General features: G+C 31.9%; 1 protein-coding gene across 2 annotated transcripts in view; it reads left to right on the top strand.

Annotated features, from left to right (window-relative positions):
* Positions 1-17387, top strand: part of LOC126744028 (uncharacterized) — a 68287-nt gene that overhangs the window by 26035 nt on the left and 24865 nt on the right. Inside the window, exons 2-3 of one of the 2 annotated variants that reach the window (XM_050451340.1) lie at positions 13720-13899; positions 13959-14126. In XM_050451340.1, the coding sequence (XP_050307297.1) occupies positions 13720-13899; positions 13959-14126 (348 nt within the window). Of the gene's footprint in view, positions 1-13716; positions 13900-13958; positions 14127-17387 lie in introns of both variants that reach the window. The other variant, XM_050451339.1, reaches the window with a different exon arrangement.

The raw sequence follows: 17387 nt of genomic DNA, 5'->3' as shown, positions 1-17387 counted from the left end.
CTCAAAGAAATGTAAGGAACTTGATTAAAATTTGTAAGTCGGGAAGAAGAAATTCTCTACAAGAAGTAACTGCAAGGTGGAATAGAGAAAGTGGGATAAATGTGTCCAGAGAATGCTGCCGCAAATAAACTTGCGTGCATAGAAATCGGCCCACTGTAAACTTTTGACTTTAAATATATTTTTTTTAAAAATTATCCATCAGATCAAAAAAAGAAATATGCTGTTTGAAAGACAATTTAATATCCTTTAGTGTGAGTAGAAATTTATCAAGAAGGCTTATCGTTTATATGCGTAGCAACCGGTAAACAAATGAACCGTGTTTATGTGGTGATTGTAACGAATATAACAAATTTGTTAAATAATAGAATTATTGCGTTTGCAACTGAAATTTGCATATTATTCGTTTTTCATAACCTCAATAGTGTTCAAGTGTGTTAATTTAATGCATACTACACCACAAAAAGCCGCCCAAGTTATTGCTTTAATCGAAAATGGACTTAGTCAGCAAGCTGTTGCTAGACAATTGGCTATGACTCGCGCAGCGGTTCGAAGAGTGTGCCAACGTTATGAGGAGATGGGCGACCTGGAACAGGTAGGAAGCGATTTACAACCGCTCGTAATGACTGCTTTATAGTGTCAACAATATTAAGAAATCATCACCTTCATGCCGTTCAAGTGCAACGACAGCTCCGTGAGGTGCAAGGAGTGCCTATTAGTCAGTGGACAGTGAGACGAAGACTGCAGGAAAATAACCTGACCCCTAAAACACCTGCGATTGGTCCAAAACTTACTCCAGCTCATCGGCAAGCACGCCTGCGTTTTGCAAGGGATCATCTGAATTGGACGTTGGAACAATGGGGATCTGTTCTGTTCTCAGATGAGTCCAGAATATGCCTCCATGGTAGCGACCGAAGAAGGAAAGTGTACTGAAGACCAAGAGAGCGATTTGCAGATTGCTGCTTTAAAGAGCGAAGTGTTTATGGAGGTGGTTCCTGCATGATCTGGTGTGCAATTTCTATAGAAGCAAGAACCGACCTTCAGTTCATTCGTAGGGGCGACCGTGTTCACGGAAGAAGAGGTTTAACGGCTGCTAGGTATATCCAGGAAATTTTAGCAATTCATGTGGTACCTTACGTCGACTACATTGGAGATAAATTTACCTTTATGCATGACAACGCAAGTCCGCACACCGCAAGAATCGTGCAAGATTACATTGCAGAAGTCTGCGGGTTATGGAGTGGCCAGCATACAGTCCTGACCTAAATCTGATCGAACATTTATGGGATGAGCTAAAACGAAGAATTGGAGCTAGACTTCGTACCCCAAACTCGATCACAGAGCTTATTGTTGCAGTAGAAGAAGAGTGGCTAAACATCCCACAAGAAACAATAACAAACTTGATTAGATCTATGCCTAATCGTATGAGAGATGTTATTAGGGCAAGAGGGATCATACCCATTATTAAAAAATTAAGTGTTAAGTTTAAAATTGTCAATACCCTATTTATGTTAATAATAAAAAAGCCTAATTTTACTTAATGCATTAATTTCACTATGTTAAAGATTTTACAGTGGGCCGATTTCTATGCACGCAAGTGTATAGCCACAAGAGCGGTCTTAGTTTTTATAAGGTATGTTTAATAGGCTGTTCTGTGCTATATTTTTCTCATTTTTTCGCCTAGGCCAAAGAAAAACCATTGTTAACGGAGACTCAAAAAAGGAATCGTTACATTTGGGCCAAATCAAAACTTTCGTGGACCAAAGAAAATTGGAGCAAAGTTATTTATAGCGACGAAAGCAAATTTCTCTGTGTCGGAGATTATCGAAAGCGTGTGATTCGGGACAAAACAGAAACATTCCATAAGGATTGTCTTAAAAGGACTGTAAAGTTTCCACAGGGCATCATGGTGTGGGGTTGTATGTCGGCTAAAGGGTTGGGAACGTTACACTTTATTGATGGCAAAGTAAATGCAGAAAAATATCAAGACATTCTTGAATATTCGCTTTTACCAAGTGCAGCAAATTTATATCCATCTGGAGATTTTATCTTTCAACAGGACGGCGCCTCATGTCATACTGCTAAAGCTACCAAAAAATGGATGGGGGAACATAATATTAAAGTTTTGTCACACCCCTCTAGCAGCCCGGATCTCAATCCAATCGAAACACTTTGGCACAAAATGAAGCAACGCCTAAGAAATAGTCCGCAGCGTACTTTGCCACAACTACGTGCTAAACTACAGGAAATATGGGATAGTTTCACCCTTGAATTTTGTGAAGGTCTATTTGGTACAATGCCTCATAGAGTTAAGGCTGTTATTCAAGCTAAGGGCGACGTTACGCCTTACTAATTTGTATTTTCCTTTTTTAAAACCCACTTGTTCCAATATTTAGTTGTCAGCATTTTTCAATTATTTACCAAATAATTAAATACTAAATAACTTAAAATATATAAATTAATTATAAAAACAATATTAAACATTATAAAAAACCTTGTTCATTTCATATTTATGATTAAAAAAAAATTAATAAAATATTTTCGCTAAATGGGCATTCTATTTCAAAATAACTGCTTGTTCCAATATAGTTGTTAGGGCTCGTAGAGCAACGGGGTAGTAACTTCTGGTGTTCTAAAGGTGCTGTTCGGTTGGTAAACGTTAATAAATTGTAACCGGTGTAATAGGGCCTCGATAATATCCCTCTTCTCAAGAAAACAAATTATTCTGTGTCTAAATTACCTTTGACAGGGTTATCCCAAATAGCACAAGTACTTTTTGAGTACATACCAGGGTAGTCAAATCGGACATTAGCACGTCCTAGGTCAGTCCTAAAATCAGTTTTATATCCCATAACGTAAGTCCAAGAGGTATAAAAATGAGACACCGCTTAAAAAAAATTATCTTTCATATTTTTCATGTCTTAGACTACTTTGTAGGAATTGAAATTTTTTTATAAGATGTAAGTAATAATCAGAAATCTATTGAGAGAATAAAACCCAAAAAGTTTACCTATATAATGAAAAAAAATTAAAGGTCCGACGTCTCATGTTTATCTTTGGAAAAGTGCAAATATGAGACAGTAGTATAATTCACGTATAAACAGTCGGAAACCAAAAATTAAACACTAAATTTAAGACAGGTCTTTTTAAATTTATACAATAAAAATATTAGTAAGCATCTAAGTAGTAAGCATTGATTCTTAAACCAAATATTAAGTCAAAACTTGAGCAAAGGATTGCCAAACTAAAAAATATTCTTACATAAAAAATAAATAAATTAATTAATAACAGAGAGGACCAGGTCTACTTCTAATAAAAATAAAACACACGACAAAAGTTTCGGTAACGTGTTTAAAAGTTTTACACCTACCGCAAATAAAGCCATGGATTTTGCATAGAGTTACTTAAAAATAATAAATTGTAGTCATAAGATCCTTACAACTGCTGCTATCAGTTTATAACAAAAAATATATAAGAATTAGTATTTTTTATTTGAGTGTCTCATTTTTCAACGAGATTTTGTATGTCTCGTTTTTGCACCAATTAACTCTACTCTAACTATGAAATGTATGTAATAATATATAAAGTCTTTATTATATATTATTATTTGACTTTTAGAATTTTCGTAAAATTCTAAGAAATTTGATATGTCATACTTTAATCAAGTAGATATTGATTAAAAATAAATTTAAAATGTAGCTTTTTTATCCCTCTGTCTACAAAAAAAAATTAAATTTTTTGCTTCAAAAATACACTGACACACTGTATATGGCATTTTTGCCTTAACATTCTCTCATTTTAGTATACTTATATCTATGTAGTTTATTTTTATTTGTATTTTAATTAATTGTCTTTAATTAAATACTTTTATGTGTTCATATTTTTTAAATTACTAATCTCCCCTTCATGATTAACCTGTTTTCATTTGTTCGTTGTTTTCTAGGATTTTTTTAAAATATATCCTGGAATATTTTAAGTTTTTTTTGGAATGTCGAAAAAGTAATTTTATGGAGAAGGCAAATAAAGAGCTTAAGAAAAAATATGGAAGTTTTTTTGTAATTTCAGAGTATTTATACATTGTGTTGCAAACTACAGTCCTTGAAGTAACGTAGTCTAATTTGTATGATATATTTGAGGACAAAAATGATGGCCCCTCAATTTTTTTTGTTTTATTTAGCAATGTTAGTGTTGCACTTCTGAACTAAGAAACTAAACTTAACTTAGAGAGAACTTAACTTAAATCTTAAATCTAACTAAACTTGATTGAATTGAACTTAATTTAATTGTCTTGGATTCCCATCGAAAGTAGGGATATTATCGGCTTGATATCTAAGCATACTAATATCGAGACTCATTTTTATTTTTTCTACAGTAATTGAAGGTAAAGGAACTATTTCTTCGTGTGAAATACTTTGTAAAAATGTATGAACTCGTTGAGTTCTCTTACTTCATGCTCAAACATAAATTAAATAAAACTATCATAGATTTACAAAAATAAAGCTTTGTGAAATTGAGAAAAAAGTGGGTATAAAAAGGATTTTTTTTTGTTTTTTTATAAAAAATAAAAATCAAATATATTGGCAATAAAATAAAAAGTACCTAATAATAAATACTCGAAAACAAATGCAAATATTACCAAAGGATTAAAAAAGATAAAAGGAAAACGTTAACTTACAGTAAAGTTCTTGCCAAAATTTCCATCTGGTATCCCTTATAGCCTAATTTTTCCTAAAGGAATCGATTTTTGTATTCCCAGTACCTAAATCTAGGTGTTCTCAAATTGTCCGGTGCTGTACAGTGATGGTGGTCACTCAGATAGACTGCAGGTGCTTCAGGCGATTTTTGTTCTTTGAAGGGTTCTGCAATTTCCTCCAAGCTTCCGGGGATGTAGCGGTCTTCAAACCGTAGAAACGGACCCAAAACGGCGATTTTTGTCCTATTGGAAAGACCGAACTACCGACTGCGCCAGTTAAATATATATATGTTATTTAAATATTTATATTAAAGTTATTTGTATACCGCAGCTCCTAAACAAACCTATATTAAAATGTTCGTGTATTTTTTTTTACAAAATCCATGGGCTCAAGCTTTTTTTTTTGGAATTTGTTTGCATTTAATTTTTATTGATTCAGCCTAGCCTAAAAATTGCAAAATTAATAACGAATCCGTTCTATAATAACGTAACTCATACCATATTAAGACTATCTTAATATGAATAATAGACCGCCTTAATATGGAAAATACACTATCTTAATATGATATTAAAATATCTTAAAGTGATACCAATGAAAAAAGTTAGGACATTAATATATCTATTTACTACTAATGGGATCAACTTATAGTCTTATTAAGACGCATATTGATAGTCACTACACTAACCAATCTAAGATAGTCTTATGACATATCTATTAAGGTCATCTTTTGATGAAGTTTTTAAAATCAATCTAATACTGGTATTTAGAATATATTGTTGTCCCCTATGTTAGTGAGATATCTTACTGACCAGTAGTGAGAATCTCACTGATGACTTAGATTATTTCTCTCGGTGATAAAATACTACTTTATAAGATAGCGAAAGTATCAAAAAATAAAAATGATAATTCTTATTTTTTAGAAATAAATTTAATAAGCACTTTGACACATTCAACATTTACCAATTTGTTTAGCAGGCAACAGTGGTAGAGCATGTAACTGGCAGTCGACATTTACTGAATGCTTCAGGAATATTTAAACTGGTCTCTCCTTGAATGCTCTTGGACTATTCACAGAGGTTTCAGAATATCTGCAAGTTTCCTTGCTACGAGATCATTCGCTGGATGCTTATGGTAAATAGTGGGTTCATGGTATAACTATAACTATAAAGGCTTATTCATCTCTAACACTACTATTTTATAAAATATTGCTTCTCTACTACTAGTTCAGTAGTTCAAATTTTAACTAAAATATTCTGAGCATTAATGTTTTGTTAAATTTCTTAAAAACTACTATATATTTACTGTAGATAACGCCGGTGCTCACTAGTCTACTGTATTCAAACCATTGTCTTATCATTTCTTATAGGTTCAATAATAAATAACAAATTGACTTAATAATGTAAATCACATCTCTAATAAATATTCTGCTATAAATGAGCTTAATATCGTAGCTGATAAAAAAAAACAAGGAACTCTTTGTTAAATAGACTTGATAAGTAATGACGTATTCATGAGGTTAATATATAATTTTAATAATGATTTGAGCAATTTGGTTTTCTTTGTACAATTAGCCTTTTTTTCACTAATAAACTTGATAATATCAAACTGAGAAGTTCGTTAAGTTCCGTAAGACTAATTAAATGGTGAATTTAAGCATCAACGAAAAACAATGTATTGTGATTTTTCAAGGCCTCGTCGGTCGTTATAGGACATGCATGTATAATTTGAATTGAGCTATTTTCTCACGATTATGAAGAAGAATATCTTTCGATGTAATCTTTTTACCGGGATATTCAAGAACAGTTAAACGATAGGTATGTTATTTAAGAAAATTTCCATAAATAATGGTATTTTTGTCCATTTTACCGGTTGGCATTAGGTACTTTTTCAGAGTAGCGGATCTAAGTATATACTGGAGATAATAATAATGTCGCTCGTAAAGAACTATTGCTACATCCCTTTTATGGTTAATCGAATGATAAACTTATGTGTCGGTATCAATTACTTCAGTTAATGGGTTTTTAATAGACTTAGAGTGCACTGATTGTAAAAATATTGGATGTTTTAGCAGTAAAAAGGCATACCATAGATCGGGTGAATCTCAATAAAAAAAGTTGGTATGGCGTTATAGTCATAAAAGAATATTAAAAGACGTATTCAAATAGAGGTATATTAAAATTTCCTGTTTAACCGGACAACTTTTAATCTTTAAATACTCGTTATATATGTTAGGTTTATTCAATAGAAAATGTCATTCCGACTGCAATGACGCTTCTTATGTCACTTTTTGATTAGCCTATTTTTCTACTATAAAAGATAAAACCTTACTAAATAATATTTATACAAAGCTTTATTTTTTGTTTAACAGGAAATAATATTTACCAGACGACCAGGCTTTTGTTAATTAAAGAATGTCATAAACGCAGGATTAAGGATTAGCATAATTCAAATTACTTATGCTTTGACATTTCTAGAACAATTATCTCAAGGTTTTAAATGTTTAAAATAAAACATATGGAATTTAAAACATACCGTAATAGAGTAAATGGAGTAACTGTAAACCGCATTCTAAAAAAAATACAAAAATCATAAATACCTAAAATATAATTACTATAAACAAAAGAGAAATAAGACACAACCAATAGTATATTTAATAAATAGGTCGTTGAAATTGATACATTTTCCACAAACATTAAAAAATGATACCAGTAAGCCACTGCCACAGTGGACCATATGACCGTTGTAAATTATGGTTTAAGTTTTCTGTGGCCTCTACAGTAAACTGTCAACATGCTAACCTTTTTAGTGAGAATCTGTGAAGCACTTTTCAAAACACTTACTTCCATTCTATAACCACCCTTTAGCTTTTCCCCCTAATAAGGCTTTTAAATAATGGATCATTGAAAGTTTATAATATCTTAGATACGCGCTTATTTTTCTAGCTCGTTTTTATGTGAGAAACATCTTACTAGGTAATGGTCAGTTATGTCATTTTGAAGTTAAATGAAGATTGCCAAAGTAGACATTTATCCTAAAATTATTTGCCAGGAAAATATGATCCACACATGAACTGGTGGATGTCACTCGAGTTGGGCCATTGATGGTGCTGCCAAATCCATAAAAATGCAAGAGGGAAGCATATTGTTTAACCTCCATATCTTTCCTATTGAAGATAATAATTTTGATATCACCAGTCAGCAGCGATTTGATATCATTGTTCGATTTCTGATCCGAAGGAGAAAATATCCGCCTTTCTTGATCTGGCTTTGATCTTGATAAATTGGAATTAAATAACACTGAAATCCACGGTTTATCTTTTTAGGCGTTATTTGACTAATAGGAATTAATCTGTAACTGTCGATGGGAATTCTGATGATAGTAATAATGAGACTTCTCCAAGGCACTGTCCTATAGCCAGCGATTCGTCTGGTACTCAAAAGTGAAAAAGGCATAAGACTTTAAAAAGTTTTTGGGTAGTATTAAAGAGATACTTCTAGGTTACTATTAGAAATATTTGGACTACATCAACATCATTGCTATTTTATCTCAACAGTTTTGCGTATTTTGCTCAAGTTCCTTGTGAGTTGTTTCTTCAACATTAGGGGTATTTTGCAGAGTTGTCAATAAGGAATTTTGACACTAGTGATAAATTTTCTTTTCATAACTTTCTTTTGATATTTCATGGCTCAGTATATCTTGTTGTTAAATATTAATTATTTTCTGGAACGCCTCATCATTTTTGGCATAGGTAGTCAGTTTCTTTCTCATATTTATGCACTTGAGATAATTTCTTGTTGCTATCACTTGATCTTGTATTACTTGATCTTCACAAATTAAAAATACCAGTTTGACTCTTCAAAATCGATTTTCGGCACCAGTCTCATGAGGATGTCATCCAAGTAGTACCATTTGCTTTAAGTCGTCAATTTTATTGTACTGAAGCATTTTTACCATTCATAAAGGTGCTGATTAAAATACTCGATGCAAAATGAAAACTTATTTATTTATACACCTATACTACTAGACACGATTAATTTTCCATCATACTACTAGAATAATTTATTTACACAGTATTTGTTTATGTATGATTTAAATATCGCGCCAATATTTCGTTCGAAGCTGAACTTCAACTGTCAACTGACCTCCTTGCGGCGACGCTGTTCCCGGAAGATTCGTTCATCTTCCATGCGTCTCCAGAGATGCTCGCTTGTGTCATTCCCGGAATAACGAAGAACAACTGGTATTGTTGGCGTTGCCAAAAATCGTTACAGTATGCTTCGCTTTTGTTGTAATATTGGGTTCTGCTATATGATCTTGGAGATTTAAGAGCATGCACCACTTTAGTGTCTCAATTGCTTCATGTAAGACAAAAAGTAGTCTTGGAGGTCTGCAACATGTTTTTTGCAACGAGAAAAAAAAGATCGATTAGTCCTCTACCACCTCTGGCTCTAGAAAGAGTAAACTTTTGAATGGGTGACTGGTAGTAGTGAGCTCAGAAGAACCTGATTATTATCCCGGTTTTTCTTTCAACAATCTTGCAATTCAAAGTCATTGGTGTTGTGGTTAACTTTGGAAACTGTCGATCTGTTTTGTATTTATCAATACCGAAGTCAAACTTTATCTACTTAGCGCTTATACTGAGGTCTTGTTTTTGAGTAACACCAAGATTACGCCGTTCACCGTATAAGAGCTGTACCGAATATCAGATCTCGTTGCATCTGTAGGAGGTTGTGTTTTCCTGGGATTTCTTTTACTAGTTCTAATGGGATCTTAAAGATAACGCCAGTTGCCTCGATGATAATAGGGTTAACTTTGGTACGCATATTCTCTATATTTCTATTTGTAGGTTCTTATTCTTAAGTTGCTTTTCTGCTTCTTTCTAAGTTATGTTGTAGTCGGATGGAACTGGTACATCAATCAGGAAGCATTATATCTTTTTCTTGTCCTAAATCACTAGGTCTGCTTTGTTTACAACGACTGGACTGTTTGTGTGAATCTGGATATCAGCACATTTATGTAAGGCTACTATTTAAATTTTGACTTTTCAAGAACAAATTTATGACAGACTCAATTGTAGCACCTTCCGGCTGTTATGCTCAGTACCTTCTCAAAATGTTGTTAACCAACCTCATGTATATTATAAAAAACAGCAATTCGAGCCCTTGGTAGAATTATTAACCACGAGTTATCCACTATTAATATCTCTTTATATCTGAATCTTATATACACAATATAAGATTCAGTTCATAAAACACTTCTCTTCTTAAAAATCTTAAAGAGAGCGACCATTGTACTTCAAAAATACAAGAATGCCATTGTAAAAATTAGTTCTTTTGCCTCTGCGCCAAAGTAGTCTAGATTCTGAATAAATGAGAAATTATTTTATTTATATGCGAAGGAAACTTCCTCTTAAGATAAGCACCATAAATAGCACTCACAAGATTAAAGTCGTTTTAAAATAAAAATGTTGATCACTTATTAAGAAAAAAGCCAATCATCTAAAGGTGAATATTTTTTGTCAGACTAGATTTTACACTTAAAGCAAATGGGGCTCTTAAGCGTATGATTGATTCTAATTCTGCTTCTATAGTTGGAATTCTAATTAATTTTAATGGATTTATCGTCCATATTCCATATTGGTTACTCTAATATAATTCTTAGTACTACTAGAGGAAATTAAGTAGACATCTGACAATTTTAATAAATGAAACATTTACCTTCAAATTCAAGTTTTTTTCTGTTTAATGCCCTTTGGAAAACAGTTATGATATTCTAATGTTCCTACAGCTATATATTGAAACTAATATCTGAGTCTCTAGTCTACGAATTTTGAAACTGTATAAAGCTTTTTACTAAATGTGTCTGACTATACAATAGTAGAGTGAGCTTTTTCCAGATTTAAATTTGTGTGAAAAACACAAATATTACCACGTTTTGACTGAGATAAGATGTGACATGTCATGTGTATCAAATCTCAATCAAGTTTTGACAAAATGTCCTCTTGAGTTATCACGTAATCACTTCTATTGTAGAATTGCTTCTACTTACATCATTTGTCCAAATCAGGTAAATTTTATTTACAGCGCTAAAAACTGAGAAAGGTCTGCTCTCATTTACCGAATTTAACAGCGACTTTAAAAATCGGAAATTTCTTAAGATTTTATGTCAAAATCGATTCATTCGATTCATTCGATCGACCGATCGATCGATCGATTCGAGTTTCCTCGATGATAATAGGGTTAACTGTGGTACGCATGTTTCTATATTTCTATTCGTAGGTTCATGTACTTAAGTTGCTTTTCTACTTCTCTCTAAGTTATCTTGTAGTCGGATGGAACTGCTACATCAATCAGGAAGCATTATATCTTTTTCTTGTCCTAAATCACTAGGTCTGCTTTGTTTACGGCGACTGGACTGTCTGCGTGAATCTGGATGTCATACATCCTAGTAACTTTGGCAGTATCAACTACAGGATCCGGGTTGTAAAGTCCAGTGCAATGATATATTAGAATGGTCACCCGTCAAAACACCAGCATTTTACTTCTCAAACAATGTAAATAGAAGGTGGATGACATTGTTTGGCAGGTGGAATGCTGGTGTTTTGACGGGTGACTATTCTAATATATCGTTGCACTGGACTTTACCGATACCATTTCTCACTTATATCTATGTTGTAGTGTTTGAAAATGTTCCAGTGAAGGAGTTTTGCTACTGTGTTATGCCGGTTCAGATATTCTTTTTTGGCCAAGATGTGCCAGTCTGAAATGAGGTGATGGATGGTTTCACTAAAGACATTGCATTTTTCTTCACAGCTAGTTTTCATATAGTAATTCAATCAAAAGACAATTAAGCACATTTATGAAAGGCTACCATTTGAATCTGGGCTTTTGAAGAATACATTTATGACAGACGCCATTGTAGCACCTTCCGGCTGTTATACCCTTATATATGCTCAGTACCTTCTCAAAATGTTGTTAACCAACCTCATATATATTATAAAAAACAGCAATTTGAGCCCTTGGTAGAATTATTAAGCATGAGTCATTCACTCTTTGTACAATATAAGATTCAGTTTATAAGACACTTTTCTTTTTACACAGGAACCATCTAAAGGTGAATATTTTTTTCTTAGACTAAATTTATAGTATTCATACTTATTTTAAATACTGATATTTTTTATTTGATGAACTAAAGGCATCATCGGACCTGATCAATAGTTTATAAATCTTACATTCTTAAAAAACAACAACTTTAAGATGTGCACACTACGAATAGATTACGGATACTCGCAATGTGCACGACTGATGCAACTTTTAAAGAATGTAAGTTTTTAAAGAATATAAATTTTAGAAACTGTTGGTCAGATTTGATGATGGCTATAGGGGCGAAACACGTGTAACTAACTCTTAATCTAATTAAGTTCGAGGTTTTTGACCAAATTTGTATTTTTTTTGTAATAAGTAAGTCTTTTTAACACAAAATGGACGACTACTTTTAATTATGATTAATTCTAACTATGATACTGCCCCTATAGTTCGAATTTTTATTTTAATGGATCAATAATGGATATATCATTCATATTCTATATTAGTTTCTCCAATATACTTCTTACCAGTACTACAGAAAATTAAGTAGACATTAGACAATTTTTATATAATTGAAAAATTTAATTTCTATTTCAAGTTTTTTCATTTTAATTTTCTTTGGAAAACAGTTATGATCTAATGTTCCTTTAGCTATATATTCAGACTAATATCTGAGTCTCTATAGTATATCAATTTTAAAGATGAATAGAGTCCTTGCTCTAAGTTTATCCGACTGTATAGTAGAGTGAGCTCTTTTCCAGAATTAGATTTGCGTACTATGTTCTGACTGATGTAAGATATGTCACGTACATATATACATTACAGTCCCTTCAGGATCCGTCTTCAGTTTTTGATAATAGAATTGCCAATACCTACATCATTTGTCCTTTTCACATAAGTTTTGTTTACACAACCGAAACACGAGATAACTTGGCCCCATTTATTAGATCTAACAGCAACTGAAAATCAGTTCCGCCTACAACGTGTACTCACCCAGAAAGCAGCATAATTTATTTTATGAAAAAATACACTTTTCTTCAAATCTTACGTAAAAACCTATAATTGCTAAAGGCTAATAACAATGGTAATAAATAAATCAATTACATTGCAGAAAATCAGATTTTAGATATATAAAGCTCTGTAATTTTGAGTGTGACTAAAATTCGATATTCATTTCCAGTAATTTTATTAGAAATAGCCTTAATATCCAAAAAAGAAACCTTTAGTCAAAAAAACAATTTTTTTTCCAAATGTATGAGCATGAAATGCTACAAACTCTTTCTATATCATACAAATAGCTATTTTTAAAGTTCATTTTATTTACTCTAAGAGCTTGGTAAATTTTCCAACTACTTTAGTACTTAACGCCACTTTTTAAAACTAAATTTTTATTCACAGGAGAAACAGGTTAGTCTAAAAGTCTGATCGTGACCATAGTTATAAAACCCAACCGGAAAAAGGATAATAAAAAATTGCTCTTCTATGGATAAATTATAAAAATCTACTTATAACCAATATCCTTCAGCACCGGATACCAAACCTACTACTTTATAATATTGTATCAGCATTTAAATCAGCTTCGCGTGCACTTCTGAAAATCACCGTCCGATAATAAACTAATTTCTCTTTCACGATTTTACGGTGTACATCCTCTTTAACAGAAACACTTTCTTTAATGAATCACAAGGCGATTCATAGAACCGCAGATGGAGGTTATAATGAGTATTGGCATATCTGGTCATTCAACGCGGCTTCATAATATACCTACTGTAATTTATTCATCATATATGTTATATTGAACTTAATTATACGTCTGTTTATGTCAACAAAATGTATAACATTGATGTGAGAAAACTAGTACTGATTATGGTCTTCTTAGAACATAATAGCTTATGATTGTTTCTTGAAATTAGTGTTTCTAATTCAATTATATTTTTCAGCAGTTAAAAATTTTATTGGTGAACCAGACTATCGACAAGTCCGTCTTCACTGGGAAGCCGACAGTAAAGCAGTACCGAAAACTGGATTCAACGTGAGGTACTGTGAGCTTCAATCTTGGGGTCAGCAAAGATGTCGATTGCAGCCCCTCAGTAACATTACCGAAGAAAAGAACTTCATAGATGGTGAGTTCTTTATTAATATTTTTTTTAATCTATGTGGTACTAAAATAAGATTTATTTAGGTGGAGATGAAATAAAACAATATTCCACGTACGTTCGGGGTCTAAGAATGGCAACTACGTATTCATTTGAAGTAAAAGCCATTAAAGAAAAGGAGGAAAAGGAACGTCAAGATCGGGCAGAGGGAGACGATAGAAATCAGAATTTGATCGTTATACCTACCAAAGGATGTAAGTTTGTTTTTTATAATAATTTGTTAAGTGCCATAGTTTATATGCGATAATCCTTGCATCTTCAATGTATGTCTTCTTTCCAAAAAATGTATTTTGTTTTGATTAATTTTTCAAAATTCATCAACTGATATACTTTGACACACGTGAAAGCAAAACGTCATATTTTAAGCATATAGGTAGTAATTAGTAATCAGCAGTATAAAACTCTTTCTCGTTCAAAGTGTATATATCTCAATAGTTATTTTACAGTTGGTTTACCGAAACTAGTAAAAAAAAATCGCTTATTGGTTTGGAAGATATGACAAGTTAATTTCAGTAGTGATTATAAAGCTTGTTAATAAAATGCAATAAAATATATCTGCTAAGATGTAATAGGATATTTATCTCGCCAATGATTTTAAACATCCTGAACCGAATCTGGTAAAAATATTATTTTAATCAATTATAGACCTGCAATATGGCCTTTATCTCGGATATTTCTGCTTGTGAGAGATAATATAACTATGTTGGTACTGATTTCAAAGTTAGCCAACGAAAAACATTATAAGAAAACTATATTGTTTAATTATCTACTCCTGATGCAATGCCGAATTTATCTCAGAAGTAATTTTATCTGATTTTATATATTTTGCTTAACTAAACTAAAAAACTGCAGTGTTTTTCATTTACCTATTTAGAATTTATATTAGCAGTGAGTTTTATAGTAATACTTTTTTTTGCTTATTGCCTTGTAAGCTATGACTAATTAATCTCAGCAGTACCTTTAAAGCCTTTTAACAGAAACCAATGAAATATATTACTAAAGTGTAATAGGGTATTTATATCGTTACTGATATTAAACTTGATAAACAATCAGTTTTGTCTCTTGAGTGTGATAAAATTTATCTTAGCAAAGATTTCGAAGATCTCTAAACGAAATCTGGTGAAAATACTATTTTAATCAATTATTGACTCACGTGTAATGATAACTTTAATCTCGTTAGTGATTGTAAAGTTGTATTCCTGAAATAAAGAATAAAAGTGTATTTTACTTTTCGGATTTTCAAAGATAATGTATTTATGCTAGGTAATGATTTAGTGAAACCATATAAAAACTATATAATTATCTGCTCCAGATGCAATATCTATGTAATTGACTGCTGTGGCATTTTTACTGTTCGTTTAGGCATGAATTATAGAAAAATAGTCAACTGATTTATTACACACAAATACACTAAAAGATGCAACGACTTCAGACTACTAGAAACATTTATTTACACTGTATTTATTTCCTACTATTTATTTCGATTTAAAAGTCGCGCCAATATTCAAACTTGAACTTGCCTCCTAGCGGCAAAGGCTCCTTACAAGAGCTTTCACATGATTGTGTTTAGAGATGTCGCAAGGTGTGCCTACTACTCGCGCCGTCTCTGTCGCACATTCGCTTCTAAGCTCGGGCGAGATTTGAGATTATTCCCCAATGCCGGGCAAGAGAGTTTTGATGTAAATTGTATAGGGCTCTGTGGTATTTTTTTTCGTAATTTATTGGTTATAACTCTTTGGTGTTTCAGTATTCTTGCCTTTTCCATTCTTTTAAAGTAGAAAACACTATACTGAAAGTCCGTTAGATTCACTATTTTGAGCTATTTGTGTTTAAAATAGTTCAGTGCATCCTTCTAAATTATTAGAACTTTTGAGTGTCTTTTTTTTCTAGGTAGGTTATGACAAAACAAATGCATTATAATAAGAGATAGCAATCGCATCTCCATGAATCACCCATGTTGTTGTGCGATCATTCGTTTTTTTTAAGTAGTATACCGATACATAGTACGGGATAAGCGCAGAAATTTTAATCGTTGAGGAACCCTTTAACAGTACACAAAAATGTATCTGGAGTAGGCAAGTCATCTGTTTCTAACATTTTTAACAAAGAGGTCTTTATCTGTTTCACTCTCATGCAAAAATTATTAGAAAAAGATTTCCCAACCTAATTTGTGCGTTTCTATCGTAACCGAATAAATGCTGGCTCAGACGACTCAGGCGTCTTCAATTTGAAAAAAAAAAAACATGAACGAGAATTTGACAGAAAATTCATTTTAATATCCGAACGTCAATTCCTACATGCATTTAAATTATCAACGTCTGGTGTGGTCTAATCAGTAACAATTAATTATTACTTATAGCCCATGAATTTAAATAGCGAACTGTACCTTGACTGATGATATTTCCCTGGATATAACGCAAGATATATTGTTTATGCAACAAGGAGGTCCAGCATACTTCTTTCAGACATGTTTGAAAGATACCTATTTTCCTGATCGCTGGGTAGTTCGAGAAAGCCAAACTTGCCTTTATGGAGACAATACTAGAGGAGAATTATAGAAGAAAATTTTAGATGTTGTTCATATGCTAGAAAATTAACAGTATTTTTTTTAAATTAGAAGGTCTTGTTAAGTAGTCTGAAAATGATAGAAATTACTCTAAAACTCTGCCACCCTGCACGGATCTATAGATCTAGATTTGCATGTAATATTCAGCAATACTCCATCCAATCTTTTCATACACCATTCTATAGGAAAAACTATACCATATATTAATTCATATCTTAGATCTTAGAACCGAGCAATGAGTTAGAATGTATGCTTTATATGAACCTTTTAGAACTCTTCTGTGAGTGACTGCCCTTTGCTTACATAAAAAAGATAATATCTCTCTCACTCGGACTGTTACTTCATCTCTTTGCTGTTCGAATTTCGTCAAATACTCTGTTTTTTTTTAATTTTTTATTATTTATTGATGTATATTACTTCAGCTTATATCGTTAAGTTATATTTATATTTTTATATTGGGTTTCATCCGTTAATATTTATTTATTTATTTATTTAATATATGAGATTTCTCAACTAACAGTTTGAAAAATTTAATTACAAAAAGCTCTAGGTGTCAAGGTCTAACAAAATTAGTTACAAATACATCATTAAGATAATCAAAAATAAGTTGTAAAAGTAAAATACACTAAAATGAAACCAAAAATAGACATACGCGAGAATAATAATTGAAATCTTATTAAAACAAATCAAAAACATTAATCCAAGATAAAATTAACAACATATATCACAAAGCAAAAGATCTTTTAAAACAAGTTAAAGTAATATTAAATATATCGAAATTATATATGTAATTAATAGTCCCATGTACCTAATCTAATAATCCAATGGGATGTGAATATCATAAGTTGTTCTGTAGAAAGAAATTTTGAAAATACTATCGTAAAATTTG

Source organism: Anthonomus grandis, chromosome 13 (assembly GCF_022605725.1).
Source record: "Anthonomus grandis grandis chromosome 13, icAntGran1.3, whole genome shotgun sequence".
Lineage (NCBI taxonomy): Eukaryota > Metazoa > Arthropoda > Insecta > Coleoptera > Curculionidae > Anthonomus > Anthonomus grandis.
Note: the sequence above shows the minus strand (reverse complement) of the source record. Positions and strands in the feature narration are given on the sequence as shown.